Source organism: Empidonax traillii, unplaced genomic scaffold, assembly GCF_003031625.1.
Source record: "Empidonax traillii isolate 1590-97213 ecotype Southwest subspecies unplaced genomic scaffold, ASM303162v1 scaffold154:size1206225, whole genome shotgun sequence".
Classification (NCBI taxonomy): domain Eukaryota; kingdom Metazoa; phylum Chordata; class Aves; order Passeriformes; family Tyrannidae; genus Empidonax; species Empidonax traillii.
In genome coordinates, this window is record NW_020955347.1 from 52,832 (window position 1) to 78,427 (window position 25,596).

Genomic DNA, 25,596 nt, shown 5'->3' on the forward strand with positions numbered 1-25,596 from the left:
AAATATTAATAGCATCCTCTGAAAGAGTCAGGAGAAAAAGAGATACTTGAGAAGTTAGAGGAGAAATATCAACCAAATTTTGAAGTATTCATCCATTGCCACATGGTTATTTATAGTTTTTCACTTGTAAACTCGCACTACACAAACATCTCTGGGACTGCAGTCTATTTGCTTTATGATTTCAGTCAAGAGTTCACCTTCACCCCTCTAAAAGAACAGCACAGGCAAAGTGATCAGTCTAGAGCTTTTTAAACAGCACTCTCCACATGCCACAAAGCAGACCCAGCACACAAGATTATTTTTACTCAGCATCTTCTGGTATTAAAGGGCTCCAGATAAATGAACTGACACTTTATTACTATGGGAAAGAGAGGAACCTAAAGCTTCCCATATCAACAAAACAGTGCCTAGTTACTAGTTACAGTACAACCATAAAGTTGAAGTAAAAAACCCACAGAAAAGGACAACTTGGTGCAAACACATACTATAGTGGTGGGGATGGGGGGTGGAAAAGGAGCATAGAACCTACTGCTCTAACAAGATCAAGGGAAAATGCTCTACATGCAGACTGGCCAAAGGGGAACACGTTCCATTCCACCAGTACAAAAACACAGCAGTAACTCAGAGGACTTATACGCAAAGATTTGAAAATAAGCCTACACAAACAGATATTTAATAGCTGGTTTCAGATAAAGTTTTACTGAGAATGAAAGTAAGACTAAACAAGTAATAAATTTTAGACACCTGCACTTTAAGTTTTCCACGTAGTAATGATAGAAAACATTAAAAAGTACCCAGCTGTAAGTAAACACTTGAAAATTACAACTCAATTGTAGAGATTTTGTAACACAGCTAATTTATACTGACCAACATATATGCAGTGCACACAACACAGCTGAATGGATTGTACAGTAAAAATGCAGAAAGCAAACTATTTTATTTTTGAATCAACAGGAAAAAAAAAGTTGTTAGTGAACAGAAATATGTAATTTTGAAAAGATGTGTAACAGCTGGCTGGAATATAAAAGAGAAAGCATGAGTCTTTCTGAAAGATTCAGCCTCCTCCTCCAAGTCTAAAGATTGCCCTAGATCCTGAAAGCTGTTCCAAGAAATACTTGAAAAACATTTCTTTGTGATCTGCAATACTTTTTTCTAACATTACCCGAAATGCAAAATTTGTCCAGCTTCTCCTTAAGCTCTAGCACAAAAGCCTTTGAACCTCACATGAAATGGATGCAATCCCTCCTGAAGCAGTCAGTCAAGTCTGTCCTTTTCAAAAGCTGATTCAGATATAGTTTAGAAAAGAGCAGAGCAACATTGCTCCAGATAAGCAGTGTGGATACTGGAATTGCCAGATTCACCAATAGCATTCTGGTTGGCATATCCTCACACAAGTCTAGGCCTATAACACATCTGTATGTCATTGCCATCTCTCTTTCAGTTATCACTATTTAAGATTCCTTGAATTAGAATACCAGGAAATATAAACCACTGTTTAAAGAGCTAGCAAACAGCCCCAGAAATTGATAATTCTATGTTATAATGCAGTAGATCCTGAGTGATATGTCTACAATGTAATCCATGCAAGCTCAAGCAAGGACAAGAGTATCTTCCAGAAGTGCACTTCAAAAAGACAGCATAACCACAGCCAAGACAGATGTCTGGAAGAACTCTGGAGCCTGATGGTACCACTCCAAGATTCAGGTTCACCACTCTCCCATCTTTCCCATCCTTAGAGATTTCCCAGATGACTGAGAAGAGCTGAGATCCTGCCTGCCAGCATCTCTCAGACATATTTTGATAGGTAAAACAGAGGATTCCATGACTCCTGGTCTCAGAAGCATGCAAACCGCTATGTAGGAAGGTACACAGGCCAAACAGCACCTACATCAAATAAAGAACTAAAATTTCCAATGACTGTTACCATTGGTCTCAGTAAAAAATAAAAAAAAAGAGAACTTATTTTGAGTTTTAGAATCAGCCTGCTTTCCTTGTCACCTACTTCAGAGGAGAAAAAGAAATACTCAAGTTCTGCTCCTGAACCTCCATCTTTCATTTTCCCCCTTTCCTCTCCCATACCTATCCGGAAAAGTGGAATATTTAGGTCATTGTTGTTGTACCTGAGGCATCCAGTGCAAACTAACCAAAGCCACAGTTAGGGGCAGAAGTACAACAGCATAACACAACTCTTGGCTGGCAGCCCAAGTGTCTTTCTTGGGCTGCGTGAAGAGCATGTACTGGCAACAGCAGCTGGCCTGCTTTCTATCGAAGAAGGAAAGCATGCATACATTATGCATGTTACAATAATAAGAAGGGCTAAATTTACAGAATAAAATAATGAAGACTTAACCATGTATTGGGTAGGGTTACAACCAGCAGGATAGTTGCTGACCAGTGAATCTATTCAAACTTTTCAAAATACAAGCTTTACCTCTTCCTCTTTAAAGGCAACAAAGAGGCACCTGATGATTCCAGAAACCTGTGAGTGTAAATGCAGATGGGAGAATGGGGCCTTAAGAAAACAAACACAAAAAAAGAGCCATTCTGGTAATCATAAGGAGCCCCTCCATCCCTGCGAAGACAAAGTATCTTCAGTTTTCATTCCAATTGTTCAATCACTTTTCTTCGGAGACTATTTACAAGGAAATGCAGAATCTAAAAGATGCATGGCGGAAAGATCTCAAGAAGTTTATGGCCTAATTTCTATTTACTTTCACTTTAGAAGTTTCATCAGGCCCTTTCAACTAAATATGTCTGTCTTCAGAAGCACAAATGCACCCATCCTTTAGTATTCTATGCAACACCTAATCTTCAGATCACCCTATGAAGTTTCATAGGCATCCATTTGTAGTTTTAAGATAGGCATATAACAAGAAACAGCTTCAGCATGCAAGAACTTGCTTCTCTGGCAAGGGCTTTTTAAAAGCTCTGAGGAAGATGACAACAAAATCACACAAATTTAGTGGTAACCAGACACTTTAACATATGTGTCTCAGTCTTCATATAATAAATGCACTTTTGATAGTGTGCTGAGAGAAAAGGTTACTTTCATATAGAAAAAAATATTATTTTTTCAGGCCAGGAGTATGTCGTACAAAAAGAAACTTGACACTTTCCCTCTGGCCTTGAAAAGGGTCAGAAAGATCTCATGGAAACTCAGGACTTCTTGTCTTTGCTTTGGAGATAATTTGAGCAATAGGAATGACTACTTTGTTTCAGTAATTTGTAGAAATTGTCTAGACAATATATTTATAGCAGCATAACTTATCTAGATAAAAAACAATCAATGTAGCAATTAGAAGTTACGATTTAAAATTTATTTCCCAGCTATAAAGACATGTTTTTTAAGCTTTGACTTACAGCTTATCTATCCTTTTTCCAAGGCAAAAAATAAATGAGTTTTAGGCAGATTACTAGGCAGATTAAAGTGTCCTGTATATTTTATTCTGTTATAGCATTTAACTGACAATAATACACAAATATTACACATACAGGGGAAACACATGAAACAACCACATTACACAAGTAGAAGTGTGTCACTGTCAAAACTGAGTTGCTAGAGAATGATTAAGTATCAGTAAGGTATTCCTCCTATTCTAATAGGATTTTATTATAATTAATAATTATTATAATTTATAATAATTAATAATTGCAGTTATACAGATAAAAGTTTGAAATGGAAACAGATAATGGCTTAGCACCTCAAAGTTGCCTAAAGGAGGGAAGATGAAGTAATGTGACCCTTCCAAAGAAAGACCCAAACCAATCCCTGTCCTACATATGCATAACTATAATCCACTTTTTTACTTGCTGTATCTCTGAAAGTGAAAAAAACCAGATGATGTTATTTGTCCTACATCAAAAATAGAAGCTACAGTTCAGCACTCATTGCCTATTTAACTCTTACTTTCCCAACTGTAAGGATCCCTTGCCCATAATGGAATTTACAACGTACTTATCCATATATGGATGTGGGAAATGGGAATTTAATTCACCGAAGAGATGCTGCCACTTAACATATTTAAAAGTTAAATATCAAGATAGAATCTGGTGGATGAACTCCAGCATAATGCCTCTTATGTGGAGGTTTCCTGCTGTTCTCAGAAACAAAAAAAAAATCTGCTATATTAACAAGTGCCCAGAAATTCCTAGGAGAAGAAAGACTGGCACAAAGTAAGAACCAGACTAAAGGATGGAATATTCTCAGAGAAGTGCAAACCAAGCACCACCATATGATATCGCTTTTACAGTACCTTTATGCTGCTAATGGCACATTCAGTAAGGCTCTTGTACATCAGCCAATCTATTAATTCAACTTTTAGTGTTAGTAAATCAAATGGCTTAATATGCAGGATTACCCTGTTTTAATTCCCTCCTAAGGAAGTGTTCAACTAGAACCAGAACTGTCAGAGCCAGAGCCAGTATGTGACAGTGCTGGCTTCATTTGCCTCCTGTTAAGCAGTGCTGTGGTGAAGTTTTCAGTTTTCCCTCTCACCTCTCAAATTCTAGACAGCATTTGCATTCCAATTTAAATGTTTTATCATCTGGCTCCAAATCAAATACAAAAGACAGAAACAGTAATGAAGTGTGAAGAGGCTTTTTCTACAGGTCTGCTCAGTATACTCAAGTTTGCTTTTTAAATTAATTTTAAGTGATGCCAAGTAGGCAACTAATATGAAGCACAATTGAAACATTCAACCTTCTAATTACAAACAGCCCTATTAAAAAAAAAAAAAAGGTGTTTTTTTCACTCTTACCTCCACCTCTCAGTCCTACATAAATTTAAACCAAACACATGAGAGTGCCAATCTCCATATTTTTAGTGGTGTGTGTATCAGTGAACACTTCTGAAAAATTCCCCTTTACAATTCAGGATACAATTTGCGGCTCATTGCATTTCATCTGGAAATACATAACGCTGTTTGGAAAAAGTACATTTTAAGTTGAGCATCTTATAACATGGACAAAAGTTGGTTTTGCTTCCATACATTCACTTTTAAAATTTTTCCTATGACTGGAATACTTAGTAAAATTTAAAAAGTAATGACTATTGTCTTGTCAAGCCTCAAGTTACATAGTTTTGTCATGAATAGTGGCAGAGAGTTCTACGCAACCATGAAGAGTAAAACTGAAACTGGTGTTTAAAATTATCCACGAAAAAAAGAAGTTCTAAGTTTTACCAACACAGTAAAATTGAGGCTGGTTTTACATGTACTTTGAGAGTGTGACAGAGGTGGTGAGTCTCCACCAGTATTTAAGCTTAAGTATTCAATTAATTTGTGGTCAAACTGGTCAATCCAGTATTTTGTTGCTATTTAAAGTTCTATGCTCTTTAGCTAGGCTTTCAAGAACTCTAAAAGCAAATCGAGAGACAAAGCAGCATTTCTCCTTTATGAAAAGCTATAATGTTGACAATTCTGGGTCAATATTGTCTCAGTTACAGAAAATTTGGGTTTAGAGGATAAGACAGCACCTCTCACATGACTGAAGTACTTGCACTTACTAAGCAAGTTTTCTTTAGCTGCACAGGAAACATTTGATTTTCATTTAATGAAACATTAAAAAAATACCTAAGTTTGCATCAGAAGTGTCATGCATAGAAGAAAATGGTATCTTCATGGATTTGGTGGAACTGACAGCCTGCAGTGTAAGGTCTGTGTCCTTTCTGTACTTGGAAATTTGTTGCAGGTAGTTTCTTCTATCTGTTTTAGTTCCTCCAGAACTTGCAGAAAATGAATTGGTAGTATGTGGAATACATCTCATAAAGGCACTCTTTAGTGAACACCAAAGCACTTCCTTTTTCCTGTTCCTGTTCCTTGGGAGGTTAGTGGATGGATAGGCTCTTACTGAAATAAACTAAGATCTTTGGTGGTTTAAAATGTAATTGTTCAAAGCAGCTGCATAATCCACGATCAAACATGTAAAGTATCATTTAAATAATCTCCATTTTGCTCTTAGCATTTTATGCATTCTGCATTTGTCCCTTTGAGGGAGGGATTTATGCATTCAGCATTTAGTGAGGTATTGTTATTATTCAAGTTAACTGATTTCATGTTGAAATATTTATCACAAACTTACACAGATCTCACGCACAAACCTAGATACTCGCTAACTGAAACTGTTAGGCATGCTGTCTTTTATGCCATCTCTGCCACTATTTAAAAAACCTGATACATATCACAAGTTAATTTTCTAAATGATAAAATGCAGGTTAATGAAAGGGATTTCTCACTCTACAACTCCCTATATGAATAAAAAACACCGCCATGTGTCGTGCTGATGCTTCTGCTTTTCCTCACATGAAGATCTTTTAATGATCCACAGCCCTTCTTGCCTTATCAGGGTTACAGGTCATGTCCTTTGAGAAAATAGGCTTAAGAAACCGCTGAACTAAAGGTATACCCTACTTAAAAGAGTGTCTTAAAAAGAAATACTTACATACTTCTTATTCTGGTGGTTCTCAACACCATCAAATATTTAATTATAGAAAATAATAGGCAAGTCTGAATATTCTAAAGGCACTGACAATAAAAATAGCACACAAAAGTTACCAGCAAGAACTCTTCTCCTCTTCACTGAGCATAACTGCATGAACAAATGATTCTAAAAAACTCAGCAATACATTGTTTCTTACTAGTAGCAGCATGAATTATATCTTATTTCCTTTGCACTTCATAAAGCACCTGTCCCCATCCAACTTACCTTGTACGTGCTTCCTAACACTACAGAAAGTAAATGCAAGTCAATTTTGAAAATCAGGTCTTACTGATGGGCATTAGAAGTGCTGATGTCACTTCCCTAACATGACAAAAATAAAGATTTTTAAGCTGAAGTGGGTAATAATAAATAATTATATTTCAAAACATGAATCTTCTCAGATGCTGACCACTTGAAATGGCTGTCTAGAAGCAGAAATGAACAAGAAAAACATCACCCCAAATCCTGTCATCATACAGAATTACTAATCTAAATTTTCCAGCATTTATTTACTATTGTCTATTCATGCCATTAATGTATTTCTAAGTACAAAAATACACGTTATAGCAATATACTTACGGCAGCTGTGTTCTTCACTGCATTTCCTACAATCACCACGACTCTTCCTTTAAAGCTCTGGAGCGTTGCAGTTGCTGGGCACTGGACGAGATCCCCTTCTGCAGTAAATGCTGATGCAAATGGGACATTGATGCTTCCAGAAATATGGCCACGGTTAAAACTGAGAAGGATCAGTTAAGGAAATCTGAAAGGCAGAGAAATCTGTGGTACGTGCACAGCTGTAGGATGAAGCTGCTCTTCATCCCGGCTGTCACGATACGACAGTGCTGGTCTTTTGTGATGGTATATTTTGACAAACCTTATTTGCTCTTTACTCATATGGAGGAAAAAAACTTCTGACACTACGTATGGCACAGCACAGCACTACAGAAAATGATCTGCTAAATGAAACAACTGGTGCTAAAGAACCAATATCCACAGTATATGTGATTTTGTGGAATTTTACTTCTAATCAGCTCTAGTTTGATAATAAGAGCCAAATACCAATAAACAGAGGGAGCACCTCTTCTAGAGGAATTTTATACAAAAGGAATGAAGTACTTACAGTAAGTATCAAAGTTAAACAGGGATTATTGAGAAATGTCCTCAAAACTCCTGTCAACCCTCCCAAGGCCTCTACAATTTTGATCCAAATTGAAATTCTAATGTACATGCCCTCAGATTCCCAGACAATGAGCACCATGTATATTATCTGCAGTTCGACTAACAGCAAGTGTGTAATGGGTATTGAAAAGCAAACAACTCTGAGACATAGTTAACTGTCCTTCACTTTGAGAGGATAAACATTCAATGAAATTTTATAAGCAAATATTGAATGTGAAAGTCTCTTATATAAAAATTAATTTCGATTGCTACTACCTAGCTTTTTATGAAATTGAGAATGCACTATGATCGTGACAAAACTCTCAATTAGTTTCCTAGAATGCCTGGAACACTCCCTTTCCCATCTATAAACAAGAACAGCTTTGAAGAGATGAAAAAAAAGCAAAGTTTTGCAAAAATACAATGTCAAATATCTAGATTAGTCACTCTATTACTGTACTTGCAAAGAACTAGTTAAATTTATAATTAAAGCTGAGAACTCTATTAAATAAAGAAGTTGCCTTAAATGGTGGCACGATTTAATTGATTTAGCTGATTATTAGTATTAATTTCTTGTGATTCATGTAACAGTTTCAGTTTTATGATTGTCATTGTTATGGCTATACAAAAAAGTTTGAAAGAACAAAAGATGATCACATATCATTCATTTACATAGTCAGTTTATTTCTATTTTGAAAGGGAAAATTATATCCCTCCTTCCCTCACCTGTGCCAACCCCATTTACAACCACATAACTCTCCCTGCTACTGACCAGGTTCTGAAATGATCATCATTTAGACAGAAAATGGCTTTGGTCAAATTTAATTGCTTACACTTACACCACTGAGTATACTTAACTGCTCAGAGAACCTTCACCTAAAATTTTAAAGAAGTTGTAATTACTAAGGACAGTTAATAAAAAGGTCAAGATTTTGTGCTACAGACTAAGAGACCATAAGTATGGAGGTATAACTTTCAAAACATGAATGTATGGCTGCCAACATATCTGCTAACCTGCTAAATGAAATAAGCCTTAGATGAATTGCTGACCAGCCGAAACACTGCCTTGTGTATAAAACCTTCTCATTATAAAGTGTTCCATTACAAAGCTGTTTCTTGGGAAAGAGGGCTAGTAGCTCTTGGCCTTGCAACATGAGATTCATTACAAAAAACTCCCTTGGCTTTCAAGAGCATCTCATTATGAAATACGAAGCATGGTTGATACTTCTTGGAAGTCCTCTCATGCTTTTTTCAAATCACTCAGAGAACAAAGTGAGAGTGAGGTTTAGCATGACAGGCAGAGATGATGAAAAAACCTAAAAACAAACTTAAGAAATTATCATATTTTTGAATCATCTCACAGTGGTCCATTACATTTTAAAACACATGCCACAGTTACATACAGACTGCCTGATCCTGTTTGTTGAAATTTTGTGACAAACATAAAGACTGTTTTTCCTTACTGTGAGAATGAACAGGACACTGAACACAGTATTCCTATGGTTTCCCGCAAATATTCATAACTGCTGACAGTTTAATAGCTTTCTACATACCATATATTTTCTTCTGCAGCTGACATACAAACCGATTAACTCAAGGGTAATTTTACTACCTACCAGGCTGCCTTCCTAATAATGACATTTCTCACCTCCTAATACCAGATGGGTATTAGGATTTCAGTCCACCTGTTATTTAAAGGACATTTATTTTAGACTACCATAAACTTCAACCAGACCAAAACAGCAGCAGCAGTGATTACAGTGCACTATTTAAGCTAATGGAGACTTCCACTCTACAGGGTGGCTCCTCAAGAAATAGAAATAGAAAAATCTAAGATTTCATAACATGAAAGACAGCCTTATAAAAACACTTAATTCACAGAACCCAAATGATTTTGAAATAATTGAAATTTGGAATCCACTCTGCTAAAGTAGAATAGGTTTAGTACAACAGTAGAGTGGAGTCTATTATCAAGATATTAGAAAAACTATAGAAATATTTCAGTAAACACCTTGCCTTTCACCCCAATTGCACAATGATTACAATGATTTATATATCATTATATATGATTATAAATGATTATTTATGATAAATAATGATTTATAAATAAATCCATTATTATAAATAAATCCATTATTATCCACAGATAATAACCTTTCAGTGCAATGATTGTAGTACAGGTATTTAATATTACTTCACTTCCCTCTACTTTCTCCTTGGTGATTTCTAGAAGTAGCTTAAATAATTAATAACACGATGTTGAATGTAGAAATAGAAACAGAATTTAACTCTGTAGCATCAAAACTTTCTAAGCCGTAACAATAACCTTTCATAGTTTTTACTTCCAAAGACTTCTCTTTTAAACTGGAGTCTAAAAAGTAATTTCTTCATGAAGAGAGAATACCTTTCAGAAAATATCCTGTGTTTTTACTGTTCTCTGAAAAAAAGAGGACCACATTTTCAACAATGTAGATCCAGCAGTAAAGAAAACATCAGAGTCCAGAAAATAAAGGGTCAAACTACTCAGACATACGAATCTCTACTTAATTATAATACCTAATTGATCTCTGAAAATAATACATGTAAGCAAAAGAAAAATTACTTTTTTATATTCCTTCAATCATTCTGTTTTATCTGCACAGAACATCACATTACAGGTGCAAGTCTGTCATACAATGAAAGTATAATTTCTTGAAAATAACAGTTTTAATTTAGAATGTTACAAAATTCTATTTACTATGTAAATAAAAATAAACTTAACTCTACACAGTAAAAAGTATATTTACTTTTCTATTTTCACTATACCTTGTCATAAATATTGGCAAATACTTAATAGAAAAAAATGTTAGTGGTAGCGCTTTTCTGCAAATACAATTATTTTTAAAGTGGCATTTTAACAAATGAGATGAAAAAATTAGGTTTAAACATTATTTAAATTTTTTTACTACATATTTTAGCCCCAATACTGGCATTGATCCATCATTCACTTCATTGTCTAGAAATGAGTCTTCTAATACACACACAATATGCTAGTAGCGTTTGTTAGGCACCAGAAGATCTTTTCTCTTGGCAAAGATGTTGGGAGCCTGTTGAATCTCTGTCATTGGAGACCTTTAGGAATAAGCCAGACACTGTCAAAAGGAATGATCTTCTTTTCTCAAAGTGCAAGGGGGACTAAAACTCATAGAATCATAGAAGAGTTAAGGTTAGAAAAGACCTCTAAGATCACCAAGTCCAACTGTCAACCCAGCACCATCGTGTTCACCATTAAACCATGTGCCCAAGTGCCACATCCAGACTTTTTTGAACAGTTCAGAGATGGTAATGCCCTGGTTCCAGTGCTTAACCACCCCTTCTGTGAAGAAATTTTTTGTAATGTCCAAACGAAACCTTCCTGGTGCAATTTGAGGCCATTTTCTCCTGTCCTGTTATTTATTACCTGGGAGAAGAGACAACCCCCCAGCTCACTACAACCTCCTTTCAGGTAGCTGTAGAGAGCAATAAGGTCCCCACTTGAGCCTCCTTTTCTCCAAGCTAAATAACTCTGAATCTTTGGTTATTTTTCTTTTGAGTATTGTTTGCCCATTAAGAAATATAACTTGTGACACAGCAAGCTAAGAGTAGACTGCAAAAAAAAAATCCCCATCTACATCACTTTTGTTATTATGAAATTAACAATGCTTAAAAGACATTATACAAACCAATAACAAGTATATTCCCAAACACTCTGTATAATGTTAAAAGTTACCTCTAATAATAACTTGTCATTGTTCCCACTTTTAGATGGATGTTGACCAAAATGTGTGCATCTGGAAAAGCACATCTTTAAGCACTGCCCCTTCCAAAATACAAACAAACCCAGCCCTGTAACTACAATACTTAAAATAACCCCCCCAAAACAATAAAAAAAACACCAAAACCCAAACATTCCACATGCAAAGAGCTATGTATTTGAAAAGGGACAAATGAGTAAGGGGTAGACAAGGTAGTGACCCTGATAAAAATATGGCTCCAAGATACCTTTAAGGTTTTTCTGATTATCAGCGACTGTAGAATATAAGTTAGGGCAGCTGTATGGCTGCACTACCTAACAGTAGCATGAAGACACTCAATAGGAATCAATTTTCCACTGAGGGATTGACAAAGCACATGATCTATCAACTTTTCTTTATCTCCCTTCCAGTTAACTAGAAAGCCTCACACCCTTCCAAAATATTGTTCATATTAAACGGGGAAAGTCTGTTGACAACACCTGTTATGAAGAAAAATGTAGCATTAAAGCACTCATGCTACTGGTACAAAGTGATTTTACTAAACTCACAGTTTAAAATGGGAAGGCAAAAATACATTTCTCCTCTTCTCTGCAAACCAGGACGCCCTCCAAATCCCCCTGCCTTCAGTTCTTCCACTCTACCTATACCACATCCCTTTCTGTTATTTACCATTCTAACATCTTGCTGTCTGCAGACAGTGGGGAAGAAATTGATGCAAGCATGATTTGTCAAGACTGGTACTCAGATTTGAAGGATACTCTTCGCTGTTACGAATGTCCACCACCAGCAGCTTTGGCTTGCTAGGCTTTGTTTTCTTTACAGGTGTTTTGGAATGACTAGGTCCTGTCAGCTCACACAAATCAATCAGATCTTCTGCTGAAATTCGTGGTGACACCTCTGCCTTCAGGTCATCCAACTTGATGGAATCCCTAGACTTCAGAAGAAGAAAATATATATTAGAGGTCAAAGAATTAGAGACATAGTATTATTTGAAACTTATTTGATAACTTCAAAGTGCAATAACCTAGTTTGACAGAAACACACATTTTCCTTATAACTCTGAACTAGTCAGACTATCCATACAGAAAAGATCCAGAGCAGTGCCAAATGCTTATCTGACAACTATAGTCCTATTTTCTGTTAAAGTTGTTAAAAAGCAGTTTGACAATTTGTGCAAATTATTTCAGTTTGTGATTTATTAATGAATTATTCACTGTCACAACACCCACAAGAACATTTCTCAGCATCAGAAAGTAAGTAAATTGGCTAGAAAACACTCTCTGAAAAGAGAAGTTGAAAGGTCTCATGCTTGGAGCAGAAAACATGGGTAGCAATTGGCAACTTGGCACACAAACTGCAGGGATGTCTCTGTAAGACACAGAGCTATCTAAACATCACTTATTACCCCAGCTCAAAGACTAGGCACAAATCAGGACACCAGAAATATAAGAAATAGTCCTATTTTATAATCTAAAAAATGTGTCCTTAGTTTTGGGGGACAGAGAAATTTATATATATAAGTTTTATTTACATAAAAAATATATTTTGGGGGATGGGACAGATGATACAATACACACACTTGGTAGTACTCAAGCCACTAGTATGATAATACCCGAAATTATTTTTCATAAGAGAACCTCCACTGTGAATTAACTCAGAAATATTCCTAAATGCTAGTATTTCTACACTGTATATTCTTAAAGAGTATCATAGTAGCAAATTTTCTGCTTTTGAAAATATTCCATTTCTGTCATCTTGTTTTAGATTGCAGTGATCACACCAATACAAGACACTGTTTCCTTTTAGCCTGTGAAAAAAAATTCAAGAGAACAGGAGTAACACTGAAGAAAATGGAGGCCCTACTAATTAGTATTAGTTGAATTGACTGTTGTTAGCTCTAGTTTTTATTTTGGTTTCTAAACATACTAGTTAGTAATTTAACCTGAGGACTATTCCAAATTTAGAGAATATGCTAAACAGAACAGAGAGACATACACATTTTTCTGAGTTACGTCTTAGAAAAGACTTCCCAGACAGTCCAGCAGTTAAGAAATACTTTTTCTGCAAAGAAGGTTATCAAAAAGTAGTCAAAGTTACAAAAAAAAAAAAAAAAAACCCAAACAACAAACCACCAAAAAAACAAAAACCCAACAACCCAGTAATTATACTTCAGGGAATATATCAGCTCATCAAACTGCCTTTTCCACTGTACATGACAGTATTCAAAACAACTTACAAATTGCTAATGTCAACACATAATTTCCTCCCAAGTTCAGAATAAAAGAGGTCAAGATGCTTTATAATGAGGAAAACACACGGATTTCTGGATAATGTATTATTTGTTTCAACATAATAGCCAATTCTTAAGGGAGACCTGTTTCCATAAAAATAACAGTGTAACAGATGGCACACCCAACTCCCAACTGCTGGCTAAAGTCACCTCCCAGCTGAATAGATGCATTTTCCCAAGAGGAGTCCAAGGACATGAATCAAAGGGGAGAAGGAAGAAAAAAGGGTCAAACTCTTCTCACAAATTTCAGACTTGCCAAACAAATCCAGCAGTCCATACCTAGGGGATTCACACAGACACATTTGCAAGACCCAGAAAAGGGAGCAATGCAGAATACACTGATTACATAAATACACACTTGGCTGAGATAGCTTAATTTACCTGATGACTAAAACTGGCAGACATCACTACACTCTCCCCAGGCAACAGCTTCTCCCTCAGGAGAGTGACTGTGGAGCAACACCAAGGAGGGAAGGGAAGCAAGGCTGCTGCAAAAAGTTCAAGCCTTAAAGCAGGGTCACATGATTACAGGTAAAAATGAACACTCAGGTAGCAAAGTCAGGCATTATAAATGTGGTCTATGCCAGTGAAGGTGGCTGAGATGACCTTAATTAGGTCTTCAGGAGAAACATTCACATTGTGATGGTGTCTAATTACACAACCATTTCCTACTTTTATTTACACAATTTTTGTCTAATTGAGTAGATGGGATGAATGCCTCAGGAAAGAATGAAACTTTAAGATGAAAGCATGAAGTCTACAGCAAAAAGCAAACCAGCCAAAATTCACCTAAGCCAATATAAAAACTTGTTCTCCTCATCTAAAAGTATAAAGCCATGAAAAGTACTCTATAGGTACACACTATCTGCCCTGCTAACAGATTTTAATAAGCAGGACAAGCATTTTTTTCCCTTTAATTGGGTTGAAAATAACACATTCAACTGTGAATCCTTACAACCCTCTTCGCTTTGACCTAGATTTGCATAAATGGCATATTTAGTGACCCAACATCTCTATCAGACTTTGAACAAAGCTGAAGCTCCTCAACAGACTTGCTGGAAATAAAATTGCTGAATCAATTCTTTCCCTAACAACTGTTTTATCAGACTAATTTATTTCCTTAAAAATGCGAAGTGAAATATGTGCACACTTATAAGATAATCTTTCCTAATTACATTTAAAACATTGACTTTGCCTGCTCTATCTGGTAACAACGATATTTCATGTCAGACATTTTCTCACAGGAATTTTCTAATGAACTGTCAGGACACGCTAAACACAGCTAGCGTGAAGCTGTCAATCCTTCTACCCAGTCCTCACACCTTCTCTTAATACCACCATCCTGCTACAGTTTGGCACTGGAGTTGAGTTCAGACAGCTCTTGAGGCCATCACAGCTGCTGAGCACCTAAATCTTGCAGATTCTTCTGAATCTTTAACATCTTCCCCACTGCTCTCCACAACAGTGTTCCAGCTATTGTCTGCCACCCCAGTGACTACTCTCTTTGCCTAGGCCTGGCCAAGTAAGAGGAGATGCACAAGATACGGGCTGACGTTTTAGACAGGAGGCTTCACATTTGGCCTAACTGCTGGGCTTCAATTCCTTTTAGGCTTTATTATGTCATTGTAGGCATTGCTTTCCAGCCGTGAAGAATCAGAAGGAAAAGTAGGTGAAGGAAGGGAGAGGACCCACTTTAAACCAAATCCTTTGAGTTAGGTTAGTTGCACTCAGAGAACGTTTATGGCACTGATAGACTCTTAGTAATTGTTTACAAATATCCAACAAATCGTGAACAGTATCCAACTGAGATTTTGATTCCAGCTAAATTAAGTTGTAGGTAGTCATATCTCAGGACAGCTGCTTGCAATATCTCACTGAATTTATCATCTGCAATTTTTTAAGTAATGAAAGGAGGGTAAGGATTATCCCACAACCCAAATCTATGGGGAGTACAAACAGGGCAAATAAGGCAAAAAAACTCCACAAACCCTTTTGGATAACAACTGGGAAAAGCTAAAAAAAAAAAAAAAAAGCTAAAAAGCTCATCATGTATCTAAGATACTTCTTTCTTCCCTTCAATTATCTTCCTGCTCTGATCTCTGTACTCTTTTCCAAGGCAGACATGGTACATAATTTCTAAAAATCCCCCCCTTTTTAAAAGAAAAAGGCAAATGCTCTCCTTTAAGGACAGTGCCAGAGAGCAGTTAAAAGACCCATCACACACTTATGTAGTGCACTCCTACAGTCTTGTCAACATGTTCATGGGTTTGGAGATCTTGTAAGAAATTGTATACTGACAACAACTCTGAAATTGAGAACTGCTCATAGTTGCTTAAAACTTGGTGCTAATAACACCAAGGTACTGAGTTTGGTACATAAGTTGCTTTGTCTGTTTTCCTGCAAAGAAGAGAAACTTATTTTAGTATATTCAAACTTAGAGCACAAATCATGCTTTAGACTATTCAACCATAAGAAACTGTTCATTGAGGAAGATGCCTTAATCAGCAAGATGGTAATAGGAAAAAGAGTACTTAAGGAGTACTTAAGCTGAAGTCTGGGGTCTACTAGTCTCCCAGAAATTTCCCTGACAATACACTAAATTCTTTAGTTTCAAAGTACTTACTCTTCTCACCCCATTAATTTTCAAATAGGTCTGGGAATTGCTAAGCCATATGTATTTACTGTTCTTAATAGGAAGAAATACGCATTAAGAATTTAATTTCTTTTTTAATATTATGAATTAAAGCTGCTTAACTATTCTCAATTTAGAAGTCAAGGTTCAGAAAGATTAAAGCACTCCAGGACATGAGGCTGATCCAATCATAGCTCCTATCTCTTTTCCTATTAGCCTGCAATCTCTTACAGGCATTTCATCGTGGCTATTAAATGAAGATATACACTTTTTCAAGAAAATAACCAACTATCTTTAGGTCTGCTGAACCTGAACTTAACAGTTTCATCTGATAAATACCGGAGCTATAAAGCAACTTTTTATCCATGGAAAGTATAGCTTTATCTGAGTAGATGCAGTGTTTCTCCTCTCTGTCTTTGAAGTTGGCAAAACTTACTGCAGATAATTTAATATAAAAGGACCTTCAGTCTGAAAGTCAGTACAATTAAAATCCGAGGTTCAAGTAAAATATTCTATCCAAAATATCAAAGTCCTTCATAAGGAAACATGTTTCACTGAAGATGTCACTCCGTAGTTTTAGAACATAATGTTCTGCTTCTGAAAGCAGTGTATGCATGTATATTTAGAAAGAGGCTACAAAAACATTTTAAAACAAGCTTATAAGATAATGGTTTAAGCCTCCCAACCCCTTCCCCACCACTTTAATGACTATTATTAGCAAAGGGTCATACAAAAAGGCTTCAATGTTTTTGATGTTCAACCACGATTGTTTATCAAGGAGGAGCAGCCAAACTTCCAGATTTAAGGAAGTATTTTCTAAAATTTTTCAGCACTTGAGAGACACTGTTCTCTACACAACCTCTTCAGCAAAATCATTCTTACACTTCAGATTCAGTCCTCCTCAGCCATCATATTCTGCTTCTCGTGTTTCTGAGTCAAGACGCTGGTGCCTACCCTCTCTATGCTCCATATCTCCCTCTACCTCCTACTAAAGTTTGCTCCATTTCATTTTGCAAATACGTTTTGCAAGCTGTACTCTTCCAGCCCCTCCACCAACTGGACTCCTCCACAAAGCTCCCTGCTCCAGAACTCACACCTTAAGAAGTATGCAAACAACATCTTCCAGCCAACTGTCAATCATAAACATCCTCCAAATGTCTTCACACAACATTGTAGGCAGCCTACAAAAACATAAGTGAGCTCTCCTGCCAAAGCAGCTCATTATTAAGGAAACCTCTCTTGTTCTCCCTGAAATAACATAATTGAGTGAATAAGCTGAGTCAGCAGAGCTGAATGACAAGTTGTTCCCTGCATGCAGCTAGGCAGACAAGCTGCAAAGTCTCAGTTATTGCCTCTGATACAATAAAAAAACGTAAAGGTTTCTCACCACTGCAGGGAACCATTTTAAAATACAAAGCTGAGCCATAATCCAGTCGTGCCTGAAAATACTCACAAGATGCTTTCACACGAAATAAAATTTGAAGTAAAAGCAGCGGCAAGAATGGTCTTATCACCCTTCCCTGCTTTCTATCAGTGGCTCTTGTTTCCCCTCTTCATAGATAATCTCTCCCCTTGACAAGAAATTGCAATCCTTTGATTTGAGAAATATTCTTGCAGTGACTTTAGAAAACAGTCAGAGATTCCCTTGCCCTCTTTAAAAAAAAAAACCACAGGAATTTAATATCACATCTCAGTGCAAACTGCAACTGTAAGAGGAATTTCTTCATAATGTGATCACGCATCTCACTTCGTGTCAGAGATCTTGGATTTAGACAATCCACCTTTCTTCAGGATCCTTCTCTAGTTGCTATTTATTCATGATTCCTGTTCTCTGAACTGGCATTAACAATGGCAGCACAGCTCTGGGACATGTTCAGTTATTTACCACTGAGCCTGTCAAAACATACTGTTAAGGCTCTATCTTAACTGGTGACCATTAAGATAATCACTGAATTCAACTGACAAAAAGTTTGAAAATATGGTTATCCAAACAGTTACCCTGTAAGCTGTATGTGCTTTTCACATAAATCTCCTTGAACTTTTGTATCACTCTGCTCGTTGGCCTGGGTCCAAGCTTTGCTGAGCTATATAAAAATCATCATTTTAGCATCAACAGTAGCATTTATGCCTATCAGCCTACAATGCGTTCATTCACATTTGCAAGATGGTCTCCAGGACTAAGTTTTGCTGCAGGTTAAAGGTTGCAATCAGCATGGACTCTTCTAGTTATGCTGTCACACACAGTTGAAAATCACATTTTCCACTGTTAATAAAGGTAGATGAGGAAAAAAAAAACCAAACACATAGTTGTAACAATTTTACTAGTAGATTAACATAATGGTGACACAATGACACAGGCCACCAGCCAATTTGTACTAGGCTATCAACTGCAAGAAGACAGCACCAGTCAAGAGAGCTGCATTCAGGAAAGTCCTTTCTATCCTCTTAACTGCACTTCTTAATAAAGTTAGATCATAAAGACACCACATCCTTTCTCAATTGAGAAAACACAAAGTACTTAGCCTGGCCTGAGAAAGGAATGTGACAGAATTCTAAATTCAAGGCTAGTCTAAAGCAGGCTCTTATAGAGATTCATGTAGAGAAAAGAACAGAGTAGGACAGAGGATTGAGGAGTAGAGGAAAAAAGCACCTTAGGCTGACATAATACATCCCTTCCCCATGTAAAGAAAACTCACTTTTAATACATCTTCCTAATAACACTGTTACATAGGACTGTACTCTAAGACATAACTATCACAGCAGCAGGATATGGCATACACAGGAGTTGGTGCAAGCCAGAATTAGAGTGACTGTGAGTGGCAGGAGGCAGCTATAGCTGTGCACCTGACCAGAATTTGTGTCAGAGATAAACCACTAAGATCTTTGAGTTTATTTCTCCTCCAAAAAAAATTTCTCCCAAACTCCATTGCCTTCTAATGCTAGAAGAACATACACAAAAAATGTAATACCAGGTGGACAGCTCCTCTCTGCAGTATCTAATTTTGCTTATCAGAAGCTCAATAAAACATTAAGGTTTTTAGATCTGTGCTGGTCCTAAAGCCACTATAGCCTGAAAAATTACTAAAACATGGAGGTATGTAATTATTTCTCAACATTCTCCATGCACTGGACGTGCATTTAAAAAAGTGTCTGAACATAAGGTTTTGCTCCAATGGAAAGAAACATTTGGGCAACACCAAACTTTCAAGAACGCCACTGTACTACTGAGATCACTCACCAGTAATCAGTGAAGAAAACAGATCAATCAATGCAGGTGGAAAAAGCACAGGTAAAAACCACAGTGTCACTTTGCGGAGTTCAGATTTGGATTGCCAGATAGGGCTGAGTATTGAGTACAGTTTGACAGATGTAATACTGGGCAGACAGACTTCAGAAATTTCTTGTTTGACTCCATTTTTCATTTCAATATTCCAACAATTTACTTTGGCAAGGACTGACCTCAGACTGTGTTACCAGTGCTACCACACACAATGTATCCTCATGGGATACACTCCACAGGGTCTAAGACTGGGCATATAAAGGAAAAACAGAGTTGCCGCAAATTCAAACTATTTAATAGTATTAGCAAACTTGAATGCACTATTCTGTAGTGTTTACTACTTTATTACAGACCCTATTCTTTCTTTGTCTTGTAACCAGATCATTTGTCAGTAAGTTCCACTCCTCAAGGAGTGGTGAAGATAGTTGCCATATTCCTTGTTCTCTCATTCAGTGGCTACTGCTTATGATTTTTAAGTAAATTTCTTCTCCCCAGTAGTACAACAAAACTGACAAAAAAATAAAAAAAAAGTGAAAAAAAGAGAAACTTTACTTGATCAAAGGCATTCAACGGCTATCAAACCCAGAATCTGGTTTTAAAACAATTTCCAAATAATAACAACTAAAAAAAATTAGAAAGAACACTCCCACAAGATGCAGATGGAAAGAACTGCCTAGATCTATTTTTTTAATAATTAATTTTACTACAATTACCCTTTCCCCCTCAGCACATTTGTTAATCAGTCATGGAATCCCAATTGAGGGAGGTTAAAAAGGTCAAATACACCCAGCTTTCAACTTCAAAGTGGGTATAATCGCAAAGGCTTGTGAGGAAGGACTCGACGGACAATCAGTGAATCCAGAACCTGAGCCTAAGGCTGCAGCAAGAGAGTACTCTGCTCCAGCTGCCCCATTTACATTCACAGCAGATAAGCACACCCCAGGGAGACCTGAAAACCAAGTCTGTGCAAAACATGCTCACAATCCCTAAATATGATCTAGAGCAAGTGTCTCACAAACTGTTTAAGTCTCATATAAATAATATTTAGATTATTATAAATATACTCCTTTAATTCTGCCTCAGCTAAGCAGCATACTTGTTTCAATGAATTTACATTCAATTAAAATAATGGCTATTTATATTACAACTTAAAAAAACCAACCACAGCATTATTATTAGAGACTTTTAAACAAATATTTAACATCAGTTATTTCCTAAGCCTTATATTTTGTGTTTTATCCACTCTGGTTGATTGATTTAACGCTTCATCTTCTACCATAAAAAGTCCTAAAATGTAAGAAAATGCATTCATATTTTTAAAACCAATCAGAGGAAAGAAAGTGCTAAAAAAGGCTCCCTTTAGCTAATTTAATCTGCAGAACCAAAGCACTGCAAGCAGAGGTGTCCTTACACTCCCCACTTTCTGGTTGCTGGCTACCAAAAAACTTCAAAAAGCTAACCAATACACAGCCAAAGTTTTGAAGTTTGCAACAACTCCTAAAAATATTTTCCAGAATATTATGAGCTTATGATATGCTTAATTAAACAGTGGTTTGTTTATTCACTCCCAGGAGAGTGACATAAAAAGTGCATTTTAACCAACTCATCTAAAAAATGACAAATAAACCCAACTTGTCATTCAAGCTGTTGGCAGCTACAACCAGAAAAACAGAAGCATCAAAGGCAAATGTAAAATAAGTTAGAAGCATTAACTCAGATCCTGATCAGTTAATGCTTTGTACAATATGAACTAAATACAAATTTGAGTAACAGCTTCCTGTTGAATGAAAGAAGAAAACAAACCCAAGTTCCCCACAAAACCAGAAGACAAAATAAACCTGAAATGGGTCAAGGCAGTCCAAAGACCCCTGAGGCAGAATTAAATATAACAGCCATCATGAACAGCATGAACACTGCACTGCTGCACTTGGACATTTCTTTACGTGCACGCTGAAACTGAAATACTGGTATACACTACCTACCATGCTTCTTTTAGAAGAATAAATGGAATTTACACACCACTTATTTGATAGTTTAATATAAACCTAGTCAATACATTTCAAATGCACAAATATATCCTAAGAACACAAAGGAACTCAAAAGCAACTGAGTGCTGGTGCATTTATTACACATAGGCCTGAATTCCCATCATGTCTATCACACAAGCTATCCTTGATTATCTGCAAAGGAAAGTTATCATCAGGAAACTTTACTGTTGCAAATGTTTTTCATGTTTGTGCTGTTTGATCAAGCCATGAAGTCATCTTGCTGCTTAGGTATTTCTACTACTGCATTAAAAATAAAAAGCTGAACTGGACTGGTAGCATTTAAATCAGTGCAAGGATCAATAATCATCTGGTAGACTTTTCTCCAGTTGAATGCTTTCATTCCTCAACATCCATCACGAACTTCCACCTTTGAAAAGAAGATTGGAAGTAGAAGAACAAGGTAATGGCATAATTGTATCAGCCTGTGGGATTTCTGTGAGTTCACCTGTCACACTTGAGCAGATATTGATAAAGAAGCTGCAACATTCTCTCCCTTTCCTTTAGAAACACACAAGTAGCTGGAGAGAGCGTATGTCCACCATAATACTGGAGACACAGCTATAGAAGACAGTTGTTAAATGACAGTGTTATTTATCTGTATGACTCCTGGACATTCAAGTTTCCAGGCTATGAAGGTAAGTTTCAGGAAGAGTAAGAAGAAAAACATCATCCATGTACTGGTAAAGAAAAGTTACAGACAAAATTGAGTCAACTGTAGCGTAAATTCAGTAGTGAACGTAAAGGTTTTTTCTGTTGTTATTTTTGACATTGTATCTTTCTCAAAATAAACATGCAAAGCCACTTAAGATGTACATTCATCCTCTCTAAAACTATTTCCTCCTTGAGATTTTATCTTAGCAGAAACATGCTTACTGGCTGAAAAAGTAAAAGATTAAGCAACACACAAATCCAGGAAGAAAGAGAGCACTCAAGCCTATTTATGAAGTTGCAAATAGATGTCACTAAAACGAATACTAAGCAATGCTAATAATAAAGAGAGTCAAAACAGTTTTGTTTTACTGACTGCTGATTTAGGGAGAAAAATGCACACCCAGAGGGTAAATACTTTTCATGTTATTATTAACCAAAGCGCAATAACATGCAGATACACACAGATATTTGAGTAGCCAATAAAAAGCACTTTGGAAACAAACTGAAGCAGCTTAGAAGGAAAATACAAATACAGGGGTAGGAAACAGCTGGTGTTCACAATTAAAAACAGTAAACACTTCCTGTTTCAAGAAGTCATAACTTACCTCCAGAAGCAAACACATAACTTTGTTCACAAATGAATTGTTACGTACTCAGCCCACTTTCAAATACAGAGGTGACCCACAAATATAAAACTAGACAAAGAAATATAGTAGAAGATATCTGCGCATATAATAAACTAAATAGGTAGGGAAGAGAAGAGTAATTCTTTAAGAGCTAGATTGAACAGCAAGGACACAATGGTGTTTTAGAAAATCCATTAAAGGATACTGTGTGTACTAAAGATTGAATTTAAATTTCACTGCTTTCAAGTGGATAAAAAGTTTCCCCATGGCAACAAACACCAGTAGAGGAGATGTTTGAAGAAGCAGATAAATAATTCCAGGATTAAGGTTAAAAAAACCCCAAACAACAGAAACAAACCACAAAAAACCAAAACATGCAACCTTTGTGTGTAAACAGCGTATTTCACCAATAATTTAAATTTTAATTTTTTTAGCAATATCGCTCTAATCCCTGAGAAGTGTCATCTCATAGTGACAAACATCCAGAAGTGCAGAACTGTTTGCAAGTGAGAGGCAGTTCATTATTGACTCTTTTTACATGGGATTTTCCAAGTCTGAACTACAGCTCCTGACCCATGCATAATAAACCTGACTTGTATCTATCTGGCTCAAAATCTGACACACAAAAATACAGCACGTGGGAGCAAACACATTTGCAGACCATAATTTGAGCTAAAAAAAGATATAGCAGTAACTAAAAGATCCAATATACTTGAGCTTCAAAAGATGTTAAACCACCAGTTATGCTGTAGTAAATGAAACGTTCTTTGCCATTAAGTAAAAGGAAGTAAAAATGAAAGAGAAGACAATATTCTAGTATTTATTTCTCTCCTCCTTAACATACCAAAAACATTTGCCTAATTTCTTGGAAATTGTGGGATGGAAGAGCCTAGTTACTGGCATTATAAACAAACACAAATTCTGGTATGAAATTAAAATTACTATCAGTAAGAAACATCCAAAAAAATTCTCAGGAAATGGAAGAATACTGAAAGAACTTTGCTAGGTCCAAATAAAGGATGTTTATCTCTGGTACAAATACAAATCCTTTTTCTGTTTTCTATCTCAGTAGGCCATTGCTGCTCTCTCCTGTCTCCCTCTTTGTTCTTTCCAAGTGCTTTCACTTTTGCTTGGACACATAAAGGCATAAGCAAATGCTTAGGAATCAGAAGACTTATCTTTTTACTCTTTTGTCATAACATTCAGAAAAGCTAGCATATACACAAAATCATTTTCACTGTTAGCATCTGTCAGGCATCCAACTGGACTGCCAAGAGAGACTGCATACATTCCTTGGAAGTTTTCTTGACCCGATAGATCAAATTCCTGGGCAACCCCATCTGAATTCAGTGTTGGACCTGTTTTCTGCATGAATTTCTACCAAATGATTTCTTAAGGTCTGACATGAATTATTCTACAAATATGCAGCCTTTAGCTCCCTCAGAAAACCTCTCTATGTATCTCAAGAGCAGCACAGCGGCACTTGTGTTGGCTACAATTCCTGTATGACAACTACCAGTATTTTCCTGTAATTTCACTTTTCTTCTCCATTGCCTTTCAACAGCCACCTATTGTTTCTTAAATCCTATAAGCTCTTAGAAGTTTCCTTTTGTTCTGCATTTGCATGTCTGCACTTGGAGCTCTCGATTTGTAGCTAAGGCTTCCAGAAACTACAACAATAGAAATAAAATAAAAACTAAAGTGAAAAATAAGAAAATGACAGATTACCAATTTCAGGTTTAAGTAAAAGGTTCTTTGTCACTTGAGTGACAACAACACTTCTTAGTGTCTTAGTAGTTAGGAAAAACAAATGGAAAGACTAAAACCTAATGCAATACACCAAATAGATATGGCAGGTCTATATATACTTCCCCCATTACTGCAACGTACTCATGAGTAAACTCTGTAGGAGAAGGTAGAAGGAAAAGAACACAATAAAATAAAACTTGGATTTTTAAGAGACTAACTAGAATTAATACTGCTAAGAGGAAGGAAAGGAATAATTTCAAATCATCATTCTTTAGATGGTGCATTGGACAAGAGAAACAATCATCAGATTTTACTGGAGAGAGAAGAGAAAAACCTTTTTGCTAAACTGAGTTATCTACTTAATGCATATATTCTCTTAGTCACTAGTTATTCTTTGCCTAGATAAACACAGGCATAACTCACACACGACCTCTCACAATAACTTGCAACATGCCTTTCACCTGACATGCCAAGAGCAGCCAGAGCTGCCAGCATCACTTTCCAGTTCCCTATTTCTCACTGGCAAACTGTTCTTCTTACTCGTTTTCTCATACAGTAAACCCTGTTTGTAGTTCTGCAGGCGAGTTGTGGACATTGGCCTGTTGTGGTAACAAATACCACAAAGCCAAAGGAGTAGAAGTTGGGAGATGCAAGAACACATCACAAGAAGAAATAATTTTAATGGTCTGGATATCAAAGAAGCTGAAGTTCAAAGCAGCAAAATTACAAAACAAAACCCCCAAACCCAACAACTTGTTGGGTTGCATTGGACTGCACTGATTTGTCATCAAAATTATTAATACAGCATAGGTTTTAACACTGTGCACTAGCTGACAAGCAAATCAGAACCTCTGATGAATGTATCAAATCCCTGTGCTTGCGGTGACAGCATAAATGCCAGTAACAAAG

General features: G+C 36.4%; 1 protein-coding gene across 2 annotated transcripts in view; it reads right to left on the reverse strand.

The window, feature by feature from the left end:
• Positions 1–25,596, reverse strand: part of TBCK (TBC1 domain containing kinase) — a 91,964-nt gene that overhangs the window by 3,888 nt on the left and 62,480 nt on the right. For both annotated transcript variants that reach the window (XM_027884735.1, XM_027884734.1), the window contains 2 exons: positions 12,170–12,345; positions 7,057–7,216 (listed from right to left, as the gene is read on the reverse strand). In XM_027884735.1, the coding sequence (XP_027740536.1) occupies positions 7,057–7,216; positions 12,170–12,345 (336 nt within the window). The remainder of the gene's footprint in view (positions 1–7,056; positions 7,217–12,169; positions 12,346–25,596) is intronic.